A 19,393-nucleotide genomic window follows, 5' to 3' on the forward strand; every position below is an offset into this window, starting at 1 on the left:
TGGGGGCTCCCGCAAATGATGGCAATCAACTCTAACCTCAAATCGTATTTTCAGAAGGTAGTGCAGCAGCTTAGACGGTGGCTTGAGACCAAATCCATCACTGAGTTCACTCTCACAATTCTGGATAGCAATGAATCGGCCATTGAATCTTGGCAGTTCAGTGTGCACATTCAGGAAGCCGATCCAGATCAGGACCCTGACGAGCTCATCAGAGCCGTCTTAAGACAAATCGGTATGTCTGTAACCTTTTTACCTGTGCTTACAGACAATGAGTATAGTATTCGTCTATCGGTTCGGAACTGTGACACAGACACCCCGGAGGAGTGGGCCGAATCAGACGCGCGCGTAATTGAAAATCCTTACGAGGTGACATTCAAGTCAATTCAAACGCAGACGTATTCTGTCGGTGTCGCTGTTCAGTATAAGAGGCTCAATTTATAAATGGGCCGACATGGCGTAGGCCTTTCCGCCAAAAATCAGGGCTATCCAGAAGAGCTTACTGTCAAGCACTCGTTTCAAGAACGAATCCTCGAGACTTCCCTCACGAGCAAACCGGGGGTTTCTTCGGCCAAGTCGTCGTAGAGCTTTCAGTTTAGCGAAATTGTATGGAGGGTAGCGGGCCTTCATAAATTTCTCAAGAGCCAACGATTGCGTCAAAACAGGCCGTTCATAAGTGAATTCATCGAACCCGTATTTCCCATGATACCTACCTGTTCCGGATGAGCCAACGCCGCCGAACGGCACACCGACAGATCCACCCTGCAACACCGTATCGTTGATCAACACAGCACCAGATCTAGTTGTTTCGATAAGTCGATCGGCTTCAGTTTCGTCATTTGTGAAAATATAGAGCGCCAGAGGGTGATCATTTCGCGCAATAAGTCGACTGGCGTTTTGAACAACGTTGTCAACAGCAATGACAGGCAGTATAGGTCCAAAAATCTCCTCCTCCATTAGCACATCATCAATCCCCACGTCGGTAACGACTGTGGGAGGGAAGAACCGGGTGCCTTCGTCGGGTTGCCCATGCTGGAAAACAACTTGACCTTTGGTGTTCTGTACAAGCGTAACCATCCTGTGCCAGAGCCTGCTGTTCACGATATGAGCAAAGTCACGGCTATCCTTGTCAAGATTTTGATACATTGCAACCGTTGCATCGATAAACTCCCGGATAAACTTCTTTGCAGCTTTACTGTCGACCAAGACATAATCCGGGGCTATGCAGGTCTGTCCAGCATTAATGAACTTACCCCAAGCAATGCGTTTAGCAGCCACTTGTAAATCGGCATTTGCAGTTATAACAACCGGAGATTTTCCGCCGAGCTCTAAAACAACTGGGGTTAGATTCTTGGCCGCGGCAGTCGCGACAATCTTGCCTACGCCACAGGAGCCGGTGACCATGATTTTGCCCCATTTGAGACTCAAGAGATAGGTCGACTCGGGCACTGATCCTAGCACAGACTGGAAAACGTTTGGGTTCAGATATTTGCCAAGAATTGAGCAGAGGAGCTCGGTCGAGTTCGGTGCCATCTCGGTGGGCTTTAACAAAACTGTGTTACCGGCGGCAATAGCGCTGGCCACCGGGATTAAAGTCGAAACAAGCGGGTAATTCCAAGGACCGAGAATCAAAACTGCCCCGTAAGGTGACTTTTTCAGTTTAGGCCGAGCTGCAGCGACCCGAATATCTCCCCAAATGCTCTCATCTGCGGCCCATTTGCCCAGATTTTTGATAGCTGCTTCAATTTCGGCGTAAATAAGATGGAGCTCCAAAATTTCAGTCTCAATAGGTGACCGGTAAAGGTCTTTAACCAAAGATTCTTTCAATGCTTCCTCGTTATCGGCAATCGCGAAATACAACTGTCGCAGCTGCTGCCTACGAGCCTCAATTGGCTTCGTAATGCCACTATCAAACGCAGTCACTAGTCTCGTATGCTTTGCCGCGATTTCTTGTTCAAAATTGTTACTAGATGTCATGTTGTAGGTAATGTGCGAGTGGCCACATATAAGGCCCATGTGAAAGGGTACGGAAGCAATGCAGCGCATGGCTATGCGGGGTAGAAATCGCCCGGTTAATTGTGCAGCTGAATACCGTTTGGGCTCAGTCTTTGCAGCGGAAAAATGGGTTTGTGAGATTAAAAATCACTATGCTAACTATCTACGAGTATCTATGAAAAGCAATTGCAGGAAAGCTCTGCAAGGACCAATAAATATGTATTCTCTTCGCAACCGCTAATATGGATGAGAATAATAAGAACGAGCACCCGGAAAATAATACGTAACGCTTCCGTCACGTCGACTTTCCTTCCAAATTATTGAGCGGCGGGAGCGGCGGGGGCTGCTGGGGCTGCTGGGGCTGCGGGAGCCGGAGCGGGCGCGGGAGCCGGTGTGGCGGGAGCTGGAGCGACTGGAGCGACTGGCTCGGCTGGAGCAGCGGGAGTCGTGTCGTTTTTTGACTGTCCCTCACCGAGCTGGTTAGCAAGCTTCTCAAGGGACGCCTTGATGCGGGCCTGGATCTCCTCCAAAGAAGCAAACAGCTTAGAGAGAATCTCGTCTAAGTTGCTGCTGGGCTTGGTGGTGGCAGGGGGATCAGTGGTTGTATTACCGGAGCCATTACCGCTACCGTCGGTGTTTTGGTTCTTGTTGGAGGCATCAGAAGACAGACACATGTTTTGTACTGAAAATACGTGAGTAAATGTTCGAATATATATAGTCTGTTTGCATTGCGTATTTTCTGCTATAGGAGTTCTTCACGCCCAAGCGAGTGTCATGCGCCCTAAGCCTACTGCAGATGTGACGGTAGGATGGTGAAATATAATGATATAGTTGACTTTTCTTTAAATGCTCTTTCTAATTATTCAAAGCTTAAAAAAAAGGCTTACCTTGGTTGGTTTTTAATTTTTTTAGAGCTCATCGTGGTCGTCCCAGTCGCCGTACTCATCATCCTCATCAGCGCCATAAGAGCCACCGTCCTCGGCATCCTCGTAAAGCTTAGAAGTGATGGGGTATGCAACGGAAGACAGCTTCTGCTTCTGCTCCTCAAGCTCTTCGGAAGTGGCGTCAGCACCGTACTCATCGAGCCAGCTGATAGCCTCCTTGATGGCGTCCTGAAGAACCTCCTTATCGTCGGCGCTGAGGCCCTTGAGGCTATCACCGAGCTGGGTACGCAACGAGTGGGCGTAGTTCTCCAAGCCGTTACGGGCCTCAATGCGGTTGCGGAGCTCACTATCCTGCTCAGCATACTTCTCAGCCTCCTCAACCATGCGCTCGATCTCCTCCTTGGAAAGACGACCCTTGTCGTTGGTAATGACAATGGAGTTGGACTTACCAGTGGCCTTATCGACAGCAGAAACCTTCAAGATTCCGTTAGCGTCGAGCTCAAAAGTGACCTCGATCTGAGGAACACCCCGAGGAGCAGGGGGAATGCCAGTAAGCTCGAACTTGCCCAACAAGTTGTTGTCTTTGGACAGAGTACGCTCACCCTCATAAACCTGAATAAGAACAGTCTGCTGGTTGTCAGCAGCAGTAGAGAAGATCTGACTCTTCTTGGTGGGGATAGGAGTGTTGCGGTTAATGAGCTTGGTCATGACTCCACCGGTGGTCTCAATACCCAAAGTCAAGGGGTTGACGTCAAGCAAAATGATATCCTCAACACCATCCTGGCCAGACAAAACACCTGCCTGAACTGCAGCGCCGTAAGCAACAGCCTCATCAGGGTTGATGCCCTTGGAAGCCTTCTTGTTGAAAAAGTCCTCCAACAGCTCCTGAACCTTGGGGATACGAGTAGAACCACCGACCAAAACAATATCGTCAATCTCGTTCTTGCGAACACCAGCATCCTTAAGAACCTGCTCAACGGGTTTCAGAGTCTTCTTGAAAAGCTCGCCGTTAATCTCCTCGAACTTGGCACGAGTGAGGGTCTCGCTAAAATCCTCACCATCAAAGAAGGATTCGATCTCAATACGAGTAGACATTTGGCTGGAAAGAATACGCTTGGCCTTCTCAACCTCGCGCTTCAATTTACCAACAGACTTGGCGTTCTTGCGGACATCCACGTTGTTCTCCTTGTTGTACTTCTTGATGAAGTAGTTGACAACTCGGTAGTCAAAGTCCTCACCACCCAAGTGGGTATCACCAGCAGTGGCCAAGACCTCAAAGACACCGTTATCAATAGACAACAAAGAAACATCGAAAGTACCACCACCGAGATCGTAGACAATAATCTGACGCTCGCCGTCCTTGCGGTCTAGACCATAAGCGATAGCAGCGGCAGTGGGCTCGTTAACAATACGCAGGACAGTCAAACCAGCAATAGTACCGGCATCCTTAGTAGCCTGACGCTGAGCATCATTGAAGTAAGCAGGGACAGTAACAACGGCGTGGGTGACCTTCTGACCAAGGTAGTCCTCGGCAATCTCCTTCATTTTACCGAGAACCATGGCAGAGATCTCCTCGGGAGTAAACTGCCGGGGCCCATTGAAGTCAACCTCGACAACGGGCTTGCCATCCTTGTTGATCACACTGAAGGGGAAGCGCTTGATATCGCTTTGCACCGAGCTATCCTTGAACTTGAGTCCAATGATACGCTTGATGTCGAAAACGGTACCAGGAGGGTTGGAAGCGGCCTGGTTCTTGGCGGCATCGCCAACAAGACGCTCACCATCCTTGAAGGCGACATATGAGGGGGTGATACGGTTACCCTGGTCGTTAGCCAAAATTTCAACCCGACCACTCTGCATCACACCGACGCACGAGTACGTGGTACCCAAATCAATACCAATGACAGGGCCGTAGTTTTCAACCTCCTCAGATGCCTGAGTCGGCGCAAGCAAAGGCAACATGAAAATTGCCAGCGCGTAAAGCAACATATTCACGGCCGAAAAGCCTCCTTTGCGTGACATGGTTGCGAAGAGAAGTTAAGGGGAAAACCTGTCTGCTGACGTGTTATAGGCGCCTGGGATTACCGCGCTTTAAATTCAGCTTCCAACCTGGGGGTGTTGCCCTGGCAACGCTTTGGGACACGGTGGCACGCGAATCTCGAACTTTCCCTCCTGGACAGCCCCACTGACCTGTGGTTTTTTTTTCGTAGATGCTCCGTATTACTCAATATAGTACACGTGTGAAAATTTCCGCAGGCCCGCAACGCTTGTTCGCCCCTAGGCTCCACCCCCGCCGCGTCACGATGCATGTTTCTTGAACATTCGACAACCGTGGCGGCCAAGTTAGTGCTAGTACTGCAATATCGAGTTTATTAGAATAAATACTTGAGGTGTCACTCGAGCTCGGCTTCAATGGCACGACAATCGTTTAAAACGCGGCGGTAAAATGCAATATGGGCCTTGGTAAAACCAGCCAGACAAGATCTCATTTCTAGGGCCTCCGTGGCCTCGAAGATTTGGACTTCTTGTTTGGCTATCTCTTCAAACTGATCACTGACCTGCTTTGCTCGGTTAGCTTCGATCCGCAGCTCGGACATGCGCATTTCTAAACGCTGCTGGCGTGCTTGGCGGCTCTGTTCCTTGTCAACACCTCGCAAGTCGTTTACCTTGGTTCGTAAAAAGGATGATGGCGATGTTGATGTATTGCCACTCTGAAGTGTGGCAAAATCTTGCTCTGTACGCCGTAAGTAATCCACAAGTGCTTCGTAGTCGATCTGCTTCTGCTCTCGTTGCTTGAGCATTTGCTTGAGCGCCTTGACGTACCGCGTCATGTCTTTCAATGCCCCGGCGAATTGGGCATCGTTGCTATTGTGCAGCTCTCCAAACGCTTCACTCAATGCTTGAGAAGTTCGAGATAGGATATCAAACTCCTTGGAGACTCCTTTGTCAAGGGCTGCCAAGCGAGTGGCCTGTTTGCTCATATCGTTGAGATCAGCATTCAGCAAACCTTCGTGCTTCACTAAATGAGTGGCTGCCTTGTCAATCATAGAAATAGCATGCTCAAACCGGTCCGCTCGCTCTCGGGCCTCGATCATTTCTTTGCTCTGATTCTTGGCTTTGCTGAATGCGTTTAACAGTGTATCTGAAAGTTGATCGAGGACACCATCAGGAGAAGTGGTTCCAGCGCCTCCGTTGGGCTGGTTCTGGCGATTACTTGGAGTCAAGAAAGCAGCCAGAGTGCGGCTCGAAGACAAGTCAGGGTGGCAAGTGACTCTAAACAAAAATCGCTCCAAAGCTGCTGCCCTTCGGTGGGTGAACGCATCACTAAACCGGTCGCCAGCCAGGTACTCAAAGCGTGAATGATCTGGCAACGGCGGTATAGCAGAAGCAGGGAACTCAGTCAACAGTTGCGTGTAAAGACGTGAGAATTCACTGAACCGACGGCGAACTCGTTCGGGTTCCATCCCTGGCCGCGTGCTAGTCACCAAGTAAGTCACAAAGGCGGCACTACCTTCGTTTACCTTGTGAGGCGTGTTGATGGTGATCGAAAGGCCCTTGTTGTAAACGCGCCTAGATGCATGATCATTTGATTCAGGTTGAGTATCATTCAACGGATTGTCTTGGGATAAAGAGCTAGCACCCGCCATGTGATCGAGGCCCAAATCGCTCTCTTCTGGTCCGTCTGTAGAATGCATATGACGCGTGCTATTCTCCTCGTCTCTGTGATCAATTGATGTACCCGCATCAATTTTGTTGGTATCTGCACTGGTATCCGCCTCGCCGGAGGAATCAGGCAACGATCCTCGCTCAGAAGCTCTGCTAGACGGGATCTGGTCGAGGGCCTCGTCCAGGGCACCTGCGAAATCCATGTCCAGAATGTTGCCATCGGAGTGGTCGGACTCGTAGTTGGACTCGCGATTTATCTCATCCGAACTCATTGAATCACCAATTCTAAGTTGAAGAGCAGACAGTTGAGGATAAGTTGCTTTAAAGTGGTGTGTTGGTCCAGGATGCTGAAAGAAATGGGCCTGGTAAAACTTGCGCTCCTCAGCCTTCTTAAATTAATTCCTACAGGCCAAACTTCGTCGTCACAGTGCTCTCGCCACTGTGCTCTATCGGAAGTTAAGGTGGGTGGTTGGGGTTGGACGAGTTCGTCCACTGATAGTAACCAACCCTCTCCTAACCCTTCGGGAAATCAGAAGCGAGAAACAGATCGAGATGGGCCAGTTGTTTTGGCTTCTGTGAGTAGTTATGTGCACTGGACCACTGGCTTTCACGTCGTGGTCGACACATCACAAATAGCTAGCAAGTTGCCGACCTCCCCACCGTTATTCACCATAGAGTTTCGTTCCCTCGCCCCACTGCATTTTGTCCTCCTCCAGGCATGTCTTTGAGACGACCACCTAAAGGATGGACTGCGGACACGTCTGAGCCGGCGAACAAGCCCGAAATGTTCAGACTGATTCGAAAGGCCTCCATGATCAATGCAGAGACCGGAGAACGGGTCCATGCTGACGCTGTGAGGACGTCCTCGCCGCCCGCATCACCCTCGGCGAGCCGAAGTAACGCCGGTTCTACAGAGTCGTTTTGGACATCTTTTTCAGAGATCTCGTCACTCAATATTTTAAAGTGTGCGCTTGCCTATACAATTGCCTCGTTGTTTGTCTATACGCGGCTATCTGCGTTTTTGGGCACTACCGCGTCTAAACACACCATAGCTTCGGTGTGTGTGTATTTCCACCCGTCCAGAACAGTCGGCGGTATGCTCCAGGCAATTGCTTTTGTATTTGGGATGCTGTGCTGGTCTTTGATTGTTGTATTCGTTGCAATGGCAGCCTGCCATGGCTTTTACGACCTCAACTGGGCCCACGAGGGAGCGACGTTTTTGCTGATTCTGTTTTCCGGCTGGGCTTTTGGAATGATCGGATACTTTAAGGTCAAAGTAAGTATACCAACATTTGATACAGCTTGCTCTGTTGCTGTTATTTTTCTGGTCTCTGTGCTGTTGAAAGAGGACGACGTCCAGCATGGCATAATGTCTGTGGACCAGCTCTTCACTTACTTGATCATGGCACTGATTGGGGTAGCCATTGCTGCCTTGGTATGTGTTTTGATCGGTCAAGTAAGAGCAGAGACCCTAGTCAAACAAGATTTGGCCCGGCTTGTCGAACTATACTCGATCGCTCTTGAAATGAACCTGAATCGGTTTCTGATGGGACGGTCAACAGCGGGCGTCGACTACGACAAGTTGCTCAAAGAGATCAACGTGAAACTCAAAAAGCTACGGAACAACCTTGTGCATGCCAAGTATGAGCTCTACTTGTTTAGGCGCCGACAAGAGTTCACCGTTTTGAGTGAAATCGTCAGCGCACACGAGAGACTGATGTTACATTTGAGCGGTCTCAGTCACTGCACACACGTACAAGCTGACCTTCTCGTTGCCAAACCTTCACCTGGTGATAATTCGAGTTTCATTGATGGGCAAAAAGTCTCTCCGAGTATTCTGTTTAAAATCTTCATTCAGCATCTAGGGCCCCCCATGAGCTCTTATGTGGCAACAACGAGTGGAATTCTTCGCCAGACACACATTGATGAAACACGGATCAATCCAAAATACCGCATGAATCTACTAGCTGCTCAAGACCTGTATGCTAGTGCCCGATCACGAGCGCTGCGGACTGTTTACAAGCACCAAGCATTTGCTTCAGAAGCTGTAACATCTGGAGATGACGAGGCCATAGTGGCAACCTGCGGTTCGTTCAGTTATCTGCTTGTTGAATTCGCCGAGGAGCTTGAACAAATGCTGGAACTTGTTTCTTACTATGAAAGTCTGTATGATGAGACACCTCTTAAGCCACCAACAGTCCTGACTAGCCCGCCAACTGTTCAGACTTTCAACACTGTGGCTAACACACTATTTCCTCCTAAGTCTGCTGATACAACGTGGCGCTATCGCTTTTGGAGGGTTTTGCGAAACTGCAACCGACCGGATGTTCGGCACGGTATCAAAGTGGGGATTGGTGGAATGCTTATCGCTATTCCTGGATACGTTCCAGCCATAAGACCTTACTTCAAAAGCGTAAGAGGTGAATGGGCTGTTATTACTTATATGCTTATTATGGCGCGAAATCTTGGTGCCATGACAACAAATATTCCGTATCGAGTGATTGGAACTTTTACGGGTGCTCTACTAGCCGTCACTTGCTGGCAAATATCCCATGACAGTCTATGGCTGATATCTGCTGGTTCTGTTATATCGGTGTTTTGTTTTCACATTATCCTTGGCCAGAATAGACCGGCTTTTGGGCGGTTCATTCTACTCACATTCAACCTGGTGGCATTATTCAGTTATTCTTTGCACAAAGATAACTCCACAAACGACGATGAAGATGCTATGGATACAATCACTGGAGTGGCTTTCCAGCGCGCAACTGCTGTCTTGGCGGCCATCATTTGGGCAGTTTTTGTTTCGGTGGCTATTCTTCCAAACAGTGCCCGTCTCGCGTTGAGGCGGGGATTCAGTGTCCAATGGATGCGGATGGGGATGATCTGGAAATCAGACCCTCTGGCCACGTTACCCCGTCGTGAAAATGGCCAGGACACCTACTTCGTTCGAGGTGTATCGGGCGAGCTAGAATTGCAAAGCATGATGTTGGAGCTAGAAACCCTTCTTGAACTTGCCCCGAATGAGTTTCGGCTTAGAGGAACTTTTGATTGCCATCCTTATCGCGATCTTTACAAAGCCACCCAAGAAATTTTAGGTGCTTATCATCATTTGGCAATTATTTCCAGTCAAGAGGTTGCAGCCACTTCCAAAGAGGTCGAGCTGGTAGCATACACTCAAGCTGAACGGAGCGATCTGTGCAATACTTTATTTCTGCAATTTTATGCAGCAGCAAGCTCAATCAGACTTGGATTCCCTGTTCCCGAAAAGCTTCCTGTTCCTCGTCAGACCATTGATGAGATGTTCCGCAAGCTACAAGAACATCGCCGTTCACTCAGTGATGAGGCTCTAGACTCTGGAAGTGACGAGGATTTTGTTCTATTCTACTCTTACTTGATGGTGACCGTCACGGTTATTGAGCAGTTGGCTGCCGTCAACGACACTTTACGCACTCTCTACGGTGTTATGGATACTGATATTTTGTTTTCCTAAGTATTTATTATTTCAATCACTTTAAAGTTTTACAACGCTAATCACATCCCCTACACCTACGCTTGCCAATTGGCATGCGCAACATCACGAAAACGACACACACTGGACTGTCTGAAAACTGAACTTAAATCACAATATCAGGTATAATATCAACATAAAAGCTGTTCAAAGGATTGGAAAGACTTTTCTAGCGTTGTTGAAACCCGCATATCGCATGCACACGCGCATCTTACTAACTGTTTTGATCCATGTCGAGCCAAAACAAAACTGCAAATGGCAGCTCCAAGTTCAGTGCGGAGAAAGAGAACATAAAGGCAAAGTCAAAGGAAGCACAGGTCGTGGTTCAAGGACAGAAGGTAGTCAATGGTAGCTTGGTGGACGTTGCAGGACCGCGACCCAGCCACAAAACAGCCCCGCTGATTCGGCCAAAAAAAGATGCCATACCGCTCCAGGTGGAAACCAGCTCCTCAAAAATGTTCAGCTCAGGACTTCGACGCCATCCACCATCACCCAACAAGAACAAATTGAAGCTTGAGCCTCAAGGTGATTTCAATGGTGGTGACCTTAATCTTCTTGATCCCAAAAGTGCTGATTGGGGAAAGACAATCAACATTGCAGATATCCAGCGTAAAATGAAGGAACAATTGAATGAGCCGGTTTCAGCAACTCACCAGAAACCTTCGTTTGGAATCTATGCTGCTCGGAAAGACACAACCCAGTCCGACAGACTGAAAGTGAGTGCAGATCAACAAGTAAAGCTTCTCACGAAAATGCTGGATGAGGCTGGTGATACGGATATCGACGTAAATGAAACCCTGGAGGTAAAGGGCCTAAAACCTTTGTTGCTACCTCATCAGGTTGCTGGTGTTAAGTTCATGCTCAAACGCGAGCAAACTGGATCAAAGAGCGGTGGGTTCTTATTCGACGAGATGGGTCTCGGTAAAACAGTGCAAAGCATAGCATTGATTCTTGCCAATCGGCCGGATAAAGAGGCAGAAGGACCGAAAACAACCTTAATTGCGCTACCTCTTAGCTTGCTGGATCAATGGAAAGAAGAAATTGAACAGAAGGCAACCGGAATAAAGGTTATGAAATACCATGGCACAAAACGTGTAGCAAATTTTGGCGAATACGATGTCATTTTAACCACGTACTCGCTCATTTCCAATGAGTTCAACGAGAACGGCAAAAGTGGTCCGCTAATCACGACCCCCTGGTACCGGGTTATAGCCGACGAGGCACATACTTTCCGGAACCCTGAGTCACGTACTTCAAAGGCTATGGCTGCACTCAAGTCCTCAGGAAGACGTTGGGCTTTGACAGGCACGCCTGTACACAACTCAGTCGAAGATCTTTATTCACTGTTCCGATACGTGGACCTGAAACCTCACAGTGATCGTGGAATATGGGACAGAGATATCGGTAGAAAATCCAGCACCAAGGGTCCTAATAGCCAGGCCACAAAAATTTTGAAAACTTACTTGTCGGCTTCGATGATTCGCAGAAAACAAGATATTCTAGACAAGGTTTTGCCTCCAGTGAAGAGAGAAATTTTGAAGGTCCCTCTGAATATGAAGGAACAGACGCTTTATCAGAAGGTCCTGAAGCCATCGTATTGCAAAGGAGTGACAAGAATTACAGCTATGCGACTAGCGTGTGATGGATTAACTATTGCTTCTAAGACTGAAGAGGATCTTGTTGAAGACCTTGGACAAGCAGTGGAAAGTATCACTCTTGAGACAAAGAGTGGTGATTCGCAAGATGATATAGACGATCTTACGGAGTTTATGTCGAAGACGTCGCTCGGCACAGACGACAAGTCTGCGGAAGCAGAAAATTGTAAAGTCGGAGCGCTTAGAAAAATCCTCAAAACAAATCCAGGTCCAAAAACGGTTGTTTTCACTTCGTTTGTCAAGTTCTTCAATCAGGTCACGGACATGTTAGATGCTATCGGGATGGACTACCTGCCCTACCACGGTTCGCAAAATATTGTTCAGCGAGAACAAACATTGAAAAGTTTCCGGGAGGACCCAAGTAAAAAGGTGCTTCTATGTTCACTACAGTGTGCAGCTGTCGGCTTGAATATTGTGTGCGCCAGCCGAGTTGTGCTAATGGAGCCATGGTGGAACCCCATGATTGTTGACCAAGCGGTTAACCGTGTTCATCGCTTGGGTCAAACAAAGCCCGTCGATGTATACGAATTGTGTGCTACAGGTACGTTGGAGGACCGCATGTTCCTGATCCAGGATCGGAAAAGAAAGTTAGCCAGCAACTTTGTCGAAGGTGGCCAAAAGCTCTCCAAACAAGAGATTGAATACCTCATTTGGGGTGGCAAGATACCAGATAGTCTTGGTGGAAAACTCGTGTAAGTTCTGTACTATATCTCTATCAATCATCACTAAGAGATGTTTGGTTTTAAGCGAGACGATGCGGTACTGCGTCAACTGTCGGAGCTCCGAAATCGATGGCCAAACAAGCTTGTTAGATGCCAGGTAGAGGGCACTATTTCCGTATGTTCAGCAATCGATAAGATATTCGATCTAATTTATACATGACTGGGGCCCGACTTGAGTAACTTTCGAGGATGGCCCAGTAGTTTTCTGCATTTGCGGGGGTCGTCTACTGCAGCGGGCTAGGGAACCAGCAGGACTCACGCGACCTTGAGGGAGCGTTGAACCCGGCTATTCCGGAGCGATTATTATGAAATTTGCTTTAATTAATCGGATTCTTTGCATTTCTGCCCACCCAGAGTTCTCTACTGCCACCGCCTGCGAAGCGATACCACTGGATGCGGCAAAAGACAAAAACAGACTTAGGCGACAGAGCGTACGGACTTACAAACAAAATAGCCTATTTTAAAGGATTTTTCAGAAACACTCCTGCTGGCCAACGATCAACAAACCGGTGAATCGTGCAATGGTAGATAGACGCTTGCAGCAGATCTCCAGCGTAGTCATGCGCAAGGCGCCTGTAGATTATTCTGAAAAAAAGCCGCCCGCCCAGGTTTTCGGGCCTGCGGGAATAACGGCTTGGACTGGAAGGCACCAAAAACAGCCAGGAACCTTTTTTCAGGCGTACATACCCAATTGCACTGAAGCGGCTGTAGCCATTGCTCCGTTGCCATTATAAATTTATGAACTTTAGTGGCGTACCGGCTTGACTCGTGCATGACACATGGCATTAACGCATCTCAAAGAGCGAAAGAGGGCGAAAACTGCTTATGCACACGCTTACAAACTCCCGAAATAACAAATGCTAAGACTGCCATTAGTACTTTGAGAGGCGGCTGGGTTTGGGTTTGCATTACTGAGTGGCAACGCCGTCATAGATTCCCAACCTCCTCCAAAAAATAGCCGTGGTGGCGCCTTCGGTCGAGTTTCAGCAGTTTCCATAAAATCCAGAGACAGGACAGCAGATCCTAGTCGGTTTAGTTTGTTTCTCCCTCAACATCAATCAAAAGGAAGCGCTGAAAAACTATGAGAGAGTCAAATTTTCGGTCGGCGGTTGCCAATCGCGCGAGTGTCAACATCACTACTACCTTGTATGACCGTAGGGCACTCGATTGCACCAGCGACCGTCCGTTAATCAACTCGCTCAACCATTTGGCCTATCTAACTTCATCATCTTCCCGGGTCCGTGAAACGCTTTGTTTTGATGGCGGCCTAGAGAGGTTGGTGGCAATTCTGAAAGAATGCTGCGAACCTGTTGGCCATGCCGTCGAGACCTCATGCTCCGATAAACCTTCGTTTGAGTCTGTATTCGGCTCCCAAAACTCCCATTTCTCGTCTTCACGTCGCCTTTCCACTCAGTCTGACGTGTCGCTTTCCTCCACGTCGGAGGGCTGCTCGTCCAACTGCTGTTGCGAAGCGCTTGTTGCCTGGAAGTGGTCCCTAGCATTCCAGTGCCTGCTGTACCTTGGTACCCGCGGCACAGAGTCCATCCGTCAGCGTCTGGTCGAAGCCGGCGCTATCCCCGTCATCGCCACTATCCTAGACAACTATTTGCGCCTCCGTGACATCGAAGAAGCAAGTGATTGTAGCTCTACTTGCTGTTCTCACACTCCTATTGTAGGTGGACAGCAGCACAGCATCTGGAATCACGATGACCAGCGTATGCCCGCGCCGCAGAATGTAGACCCCCTGAACGAGGTCGATGCTTCCAGCTTGACAGGAAGCACATCTTCTGTGGTAGGAAACAGCAGCGGAGATATTAATATGTTTAGCTTCGGTGACTCCGCTACCCCTGCCACGCTAGAATCTTCAGTGGCAACCATGGCCAGCACAGATTCCGGGGCTCCACCCCCTACTCTTAGCTCCGCTGTCATGTCTCGTGCCGAGCAGTTTGTATCTCAGCAGCTTGCTGGCGTGCTAAACAACGCTCGTATCCAGTCTCAATTGTCGACAACTTCGTCGCAGGCGATGTCGCTGTCCCCCCCTCGCAAATTTAAGGATGGCGTTCTGCTTCCTCGCGTGGAGGACGTCATTTGGAGCTTGGAAATCCTTGCTTTTGTTTCGAAATATACTTATTTGCGGCCGCTTTTACAGTCTACTCACTTGGTCCCTAAGCTATCTGCTCGTGACCCCAAGAGCCCCGTGCTGTTGCGGGCCGAGTTTGCTAGTGAACAAGACATGGAGATTGAACCTTGCCGTGACTATGATAATTATGATTTCGAAAATACTGACGACATGGACGATGAGTTCAAGACTGAACATTTAAATATTTTCCCTCTTGTCGAGAAGTTCACTGCTCGACGAGAACCTGTCGAGGTTCCTTACTGGTCTGGAATCATTATGCGAAACTCCTGCCGCAAAGATGAGGCTCGAGGCATTCGCCAATGTGCCAACTTTGAATGCGCACGTTGGGAGTCATATCCTCGACAATTCGCTAAATGCCGTCGCTGCAAGCGCACCAAGTACTGCTCCAAGCAGTGCCAGCTGCAGGCATGGACGTACCACCGTCACTGGTGTGCGCCCGTGAACAGCAGCACCTCAGCGAGTTCCCGCTCTACAGTTGTGAACGAGCTGCGACCTCAGAGCTCTGGCCAGACCACTGCGGCCGGTCAACCTTCACCAGCTCGAGCAAATTCTATTTTGCCTTCTCACACGCAGGCATCACTGCCTCGTATGGATGCCGAGTCCCAGCAGACCACGCCAGAGGCTGAACAGGTAACATCACAAATCCTCCAACCCCCGCAGCGGATTGAGCGACTAGCCACAGAAGATAATCGCATGGAGGATGTCACACGTAACCGCAGCCCGTTTGTGTGGGACTCACTAGATCAATCACGGAATGCTAATGTGTTGACAAGCAACGATCAATGATATTCTTTATTTCTTTTTATTTGCCCTTTCATGATTGTGCTTGACCTTCACAGCTTCCACCCCCCTTTATTTTTATCTTATGGTGTCGACAATATCCTTCGGATTCTTATATTTGTGCCTCTTTTTTTTTGTACAGCAGCGCTTTATCAATCAGCAGCAGCGTGCAAGCTAACATTTGGCTCATAAATCTTTTTAGTTATCTAAAGGCGGTCACCCGTTTTTTTACAAATTGGCGTTTACGGCCAACCTGAAATAGGCTCTTTACTAGCTCCTGTTGCCATCAGGGCTACGTGGATGGCTTCGGCCAGCCATCTCAACGCTAGTTTAGCACTGGTTTCCAGCTGTGGAGTAGGAGACACTCCGGCCTTCTTTAGCAACTCCTCGACAGAGGTTGCCCCAGAAACCTTTTGTGCTTGTGAGACTACCTCCTGCTGTACTAACTCAGGAGTTGACAGTTGTTCGGACCGGAGAGGCGCAATTCGTTTACGGTCCAAGACTGAACAGCCGGGAGTCCGATCGGATACTTTGCTGAATTGGAAGTAGCGGTTGATGGCAGAGCTCAGCCAATCCAAAGCCGCACCCCGCAAAGGGCTTAAAATCTTTTGTAAAGCATTATAGTCTGCTTGGGGAACTCCGCGGGCATTTGACGCATCGTCGGCTACCCAACCCCAAACTAGCCCGCGCAGGAGCTCAGTGCTAACCAGTCCTTTGGAAAGATAATAGTTATACTCGTCGGGTAATCTCAAGCCAATGAGTGTACGAAGGTCTTGAGGCTCGGGCAACTTGCGAAGGTTCAACAGCTCTGTCATGCCGTTGCCGTTGAGAACCGGCTGCCAGTTGATAGCAGCCAGAGCGGTTTGGAAACGACCCGCATAATCGACATCGAGCTGCGTGACGGTGCGGAAGACAGAGCCACCACTTACTTGTGCCACTTTCAGACCAGCCTTGATCGGGTTCATTGAGAGATCGTACAAGGGGCAACGTTCCGGAATGAGTGCGCATCCAGCACCGATACAGACTTCTGCAAAGTCCTGGGGTGACAAAGGAGTTGATTGAACCAAGCTGGTAAACGAAACTACTTTGGGCTCACTGAGCAAGCCAACAACAATCGGTGCGTCGCCAAACAGCACGCAATCATCGGCAGCGGCAATATGGGTCACGAATCCTTCGCGATACATATAAGATAATTGGGCAGCTGCCACGCCAGGAGCAACTAGGAATTTGATTCCACGGTTCTTTAACTCCGCTAGATGGCCGAATGTGGCTGTGGAGTTTACTCTGGCTGGAGTAGGTCGAGAAGGGCCATCGAAAACAACAACAACGGTGAAGTTACGGGCCTCGGCTGCTGCCGCCAGCGCGTCTACAGAGATCTCAGCCAAGAGCTCCCCAGATACACCAACAACAGAGCCCGTGAGGTCAACTTTACTGGCCAACTGGCTGTCTCGGATATAGGCCTCGAGCCCAGAGATCATGCTGAGTCAGGTCTAGGATGCCGTTGGCCGTACTATCAGCGGAGTAAGGGGTGATAGTTGGAGAGGAGCACGACCTTTTTTTGTTTTTATTTACGACTATTTATTTCTGTGACAGAGCTGGCCTTCCTCTTTTTTTTTTTAGCTCAAGAACATAAACACCAAACCCCGCCAACGCTCTCATATTGACTCATCATGAGACAGTTTACTATTCGCGTGCCTGCATCCAGTGCCAACATTGGGCCTGGATTTGACGTGCTCGGTATCGCTTTGAGCCTGTACCTCACTATTGAGGTGACCATTGACCACAAGAATGCTAACAACGTGCCGCTGAACTGTGAGGTCACGAACTCCGGCTTGGGTGCTGAGCAGCTGCCTACTGCTGCCGACGCGAACCTCATTACTCGAACTGCCTTGTACATTTTGCGCTGCCACGGTATGCGTACGTTCCCTGTTGGTACCAAGGTTCATATCAACAATGATATTCCTCTCGGCCGTGGCCTTGGCTCGAGCGGTGCTGCGGTTATCGCCGGTGTTATGCTCGGAAATGCCGTGGGCCAGCTTGATCTTTCCAAAGAACGTCTCATGGACTTTGCACTGATGATTGAGCGTCATCCGGACAATATTTCGGCCGCCATGTTTGGAGGGTTTGTCGGCTCCTTCCTGCGCGAGCTTTCGGGCACTGAGCTCGAGCGGGTCGAGATCCCGGTTGCTGAGGTTCTCCCTGAGCCAAGCGGCGGCGTCGATACTGGACTTACTCCTCCCGAGCCGCCTGTTGGGATTTCTCGTCAAATGAGCTACGATCTGGCTCCTGAGCTCAAGGCCATTGCCGTCATCCCGGCATTCGAGGTGTCTACGGCCAAAAGCCGTGACGTCTTGCCTACTGCATATACTCGCCAGGATGCCATCTTCAATTTGCAGAGACTGTCTGTTCTTATTCCCGCTTTGGGCCGCTCTCCTGTTGATGCAGAGCTCGTGCATCTGGCCATGCAGGACCGCCTCCACCAAAAGTACCGTCGCATCTTGGTTCCCGGTTTAGCCACAATCCTGACGTTCATGACTCCTCGTACCCACAAGGGCTTTGTCGGCGTCTGCCTGTCTGGTGCAGGCCCCACAGTGCTGGCCTTGGCCACCGAGAACTTTGACGCTATTGCAGAGGAAATTGTAAGCGCTTTCAATGCCGAGGGCGTCGAATGCACATGGAAACTCTTGGACTGCTGCGACGGTGCTACTGTGGAGGAAAAATAACCAACAAACCCGTCTACTCTAATATTTCACTCTTAAATATCGCAGTCGATAACCTAATCACCAGGATGCTTCGGATCAGGCCAGGCTCTGGCGGCAGCCGATTTGCTTCTGTGAAGTTGCAACGAAGCTTTTCAGAGTACCTTGTTCCTGTTCATACAGCATTAACGTCCCTTCACCAGTTTACTGGGCTCTCGTGGCCGGTTCTGATCCCGTTGACCACCATCGGACTCCGGCTGGCTTTGACGACTCCTTTGGCAGTTCTGAACCGCAAACGAGCCCAGAAACAAGCCAAGCTCGCTCCATTACTACAGGCGATGGTTCCTGTCTTCAAGGCCCAGCTAGCTGCTGGAGCGGCGGCCAAACGTCACGAGCTGACTGCAGAACAAATTGGTGTACTAGCGACTAAAGAGCGGCGAAAACAGCGTATTTCATTGTACAAGGAAGCCAAATGCCAGAACTGGCGGATGCTGCTGTTACCAGCTATCCAAATACCTCTTTTCGTCGCAATGTCCCTGACACTAAGATCGATGTGCGGCTGGTCTGTTTTAGACAGCATTCCTTTGGAACAGGGGTTCACAGAACAGGGCTTTGGCTGGATCCAGAGCCTTGACCGGCCTGACAATTACGGTATTCTCCCTCTGGCCGTCGGTGCTTTTTCGCTGGGTAATGTCGAGCTGCATTCTAGAGCCCTTCCCACAAATAGCCAGGGCCCCTCCGTGGCGGCCGCATTGATTAATTTTTCTCGATTCGGCTGTGTCTTATTTATGGCAATGGCTTTCCAGGCTCCCTCGGCAATTGGTCTTTACTGGCTCTCTTCCAACGCCTTTTCCTTTGTCCAGACGGCGTTGATGGACAAGTATCTGCCGATCCGAGTGCAACCAGACTACCCTACGGCCGACCCCACCGTCAGTTCTAAATAAAATTAATGTACAGATACAATAAAAAACCCCTTATACGCTCAGTCTTGCACAGAGCCATCTCGTGGCCGGTAAACAATGCCCTTGTCGGTTAAGGCCCTGACGACGTCTTCGGGCAATCTTCCGTTAACTTTCACAGCGTACATTCCCGTCTGAAACCCGTCAATACGCAGCCATTTGGCGACCCACGACGATTCCTGGTCACAGAGTGCGACAAAGCCCTCGAACGACGGGCTCGTGCAGTCCATCACAACGCTGTCATCCCCTTTAAAAGGCAGCAAACTCTCACAGTTGGGGCAACCATGTCCAACAAAGTCTCGAAACGGCTGGATGATCCCGCACACCATGCACGCTCGTTCAGTGCGACTACTCATGACAAACCTTGTCTCTCCCAAGCTGGCGATGA

General features: G+C 49.5%; 11 protein-coding genes across 11 annotated transcripts; 5 read left to right on the top strand and 6 right to left on the bottom strand.

Annotated features, from left to right (window-relative positions):
• Positions 1–435: 435 nt before the first annotated feature.
• Positions 436–2,013, bottom strand: B9G98_02447 (Aldehyde dehydrogenase, dimeric NADP-preferring; the record flags this gene model as incomplete). Its single annotated transcript, XM_024809004.1, has 1 exon — positions 436–2,013. The coding sequence occupies one exon, from the start codon at positions 2,011–2,013 to the stop codon at positions 436–438; it is 1,578 nt and encodes a 525-aa protein (XP_024664772.1).
• Positions 2,014–2,309: 296 nt separating this feature from the next.
• On the bottom strand, positions 2,310–2,666 carry B9G98_02448 (hypothetical protein; the record flags this gene model as incomplete). Its single annotated transcript, XM_024809005.1, has 1 exon — positions 2,310–2,666. One exon carries the CDS (start codon positions 2,664–2,666, stop codon positions 2,310–2,312), a length of 357 nt encoding a protein of 118 aa, XP_024664773.1.
• Positions 2,667–2,900: 234 nt separating this feature from the next.
• B9G98_02449 (glucose-regulated) lies at positions 2,901–4,898 on the bottom strand (the record flags this gene model as incomplete). The annotated part of the gene is made up of 1 exon (XM_024809006.1): positions 2,901–4,898. The coding sequence occupies one exon, from the start codon at positions 4,896–4,898 to the stop codon at positions 2,901–2,903; it is 1,998 nt and encodes a 665-aa protein (XP_024664774.1).
• A 371-nt stretch (positions 4,899–5,269) lies between these two features.
• On the bottom strand, positions 5,270–6,814 carry B9G98_02450 (Sorting nexin-4; the record flags this gene model as incomplete). The annotated part of the gene is made up of 1 exon (XM_024809007.1): positions 5,270–6,814. One exon carries the CDS (start codon positions 6,812–6,814, stop codon positions 5,270–5,272), a length of 1,545 nt encoding a protein of 514 aa, XP_024664775.1.
• Positions 6,815–7,260: 446 nt separating this feature from the next.
• On the top strand, positions 7,261–10,032 carry B9G98_02451 (Uncharacterized protein C26F1.08c; the record flags this gene model as incomplete). The annotated part of the gene is made up of 1 exon (XM_024809008.1): positions 7,261–10,032. The coding sequence occupies one exon, from the start codon at positions 7,261–7,263 to the stop codon at positions 10,030–10,032; it is 2,772 nt and encodes a 923-aa protein (XP_024664776.1).
• Positions 10,033–10,280: 248 nt separating this feature from the next.
• Positions 10,281–12,401, top strand: B9G98_02452 (hypothetical protein; the record flags this gene model as incomplete). Its single annotated transcript, XM_024809009.1, has 1 exon — positions 10,281–12,401. One exon carries the CDS (start codon positions 10,281–10,283, stop codon positions 12,399–12,401), a length of 2,121 nt encoding a protein of 706 aa, XP_024664777.1.
• A 1,107-nt stretch (positions 12,402–13,508) lies between these two features.
• On the top strand, positions 13,509–15,353 carry B9G98_02453 (MYND-type zinc finger protein samB; the record flags this gene model as incomplete). Its single annotated transcript, XM_024809010.1, has 1 exon — positions 13,509–15,353. One exon carries the CDS (start codon positions 13,509–13,511, stop codon positions 15,351–15,353), a length of 1,845 nt encoding a protein of 614 aa, XP_024664778.1.
• A 236-nt stretch (positions 15,354–15,589) lies between these two features.
• B9G98_02454 (hypothetical protein) lies at positions 15,590–16,825 on the bottom strand (the record flags this gene model as incomplete). Its single annotated transcript, XM_024809011.1, has 1 exon — positions 15,590–16,825. The coding sequence occupies one exon, from the start codon at positions 16,823–16,825 to the stop codon at positions 15,590–15,592; it is 1,236 nt and encodes a 411-aa protein (XP_024664779.1).
• A 192-nt stretch (positions 16,826–17,017) lies between these two features.
• On the top strand, positions 17,018–18,070 carry B9G98_02455 (Homoserine kinase; the record flags this gene model as incomplete). Its single annotated transcript, XM_024809012.1, has 1 exon — positions 17,018–18,070. The coding sequence occupies one exon, from the start codon at positions 17,018–17,020 to the stop codon at positions 18,068–18,070; it is 1,053 nt and encodes a 350-aa protein (XP_024664780.1).
• A 65-nt stretch (positions 18,071–18,135) lies between these two features.
• On the top strand, positions 18,136–18,990 carry B9G98_02456 (Mitochondrial inner membrane protein COX18; the record flags this gene model as incomplete). Its single annotated transcript, XM_024809013.1, has 1 exon — positions 18,136–18,990. The coding sequence occupies one exon, from the start codon at positions 18,136–18,138 to the stop codon at positions 18,988–18,990; it is 855 nt and encodes a 284-aa protein (XP_024664781.1).
• A 38-nt stretch (positions 18,991–19,028) lies between these two features.
• B9G98_02457 (Transcription elongation factor SPT4) lies at positions 19,029–19,361 on the bottom strand (the record flags this gene model as incomplete). The annotated part of the gene is made up of 1 exon (XM_024809014.1): positions 19,029–19,361. One exon carries the CDS (start codon positions 19,359–19,361, stop codon positions 19,029–19,031), a length of 333 nt encoding a protein of 110 aa, XP_024664782.1.
• Between the last annotated feature and the right edge of the window lie 32 nt (positions 19,362–19,393).

Source organism: Wickerhamiella sorbophila, assembly GCF_002251995.1.
Source record: "Wickerhamiella sorbophila strain DS02 chromosome Unknown contig3, whole genome shotgun sequence".
Taxonomy (NCBI): Eukaryota; Fungi; Ascomycota; class Dipodascomycetes; order Dipodascales; family Trichomonascaceae; genus Wickerhamiella; species Wickerhamiella sorbophila.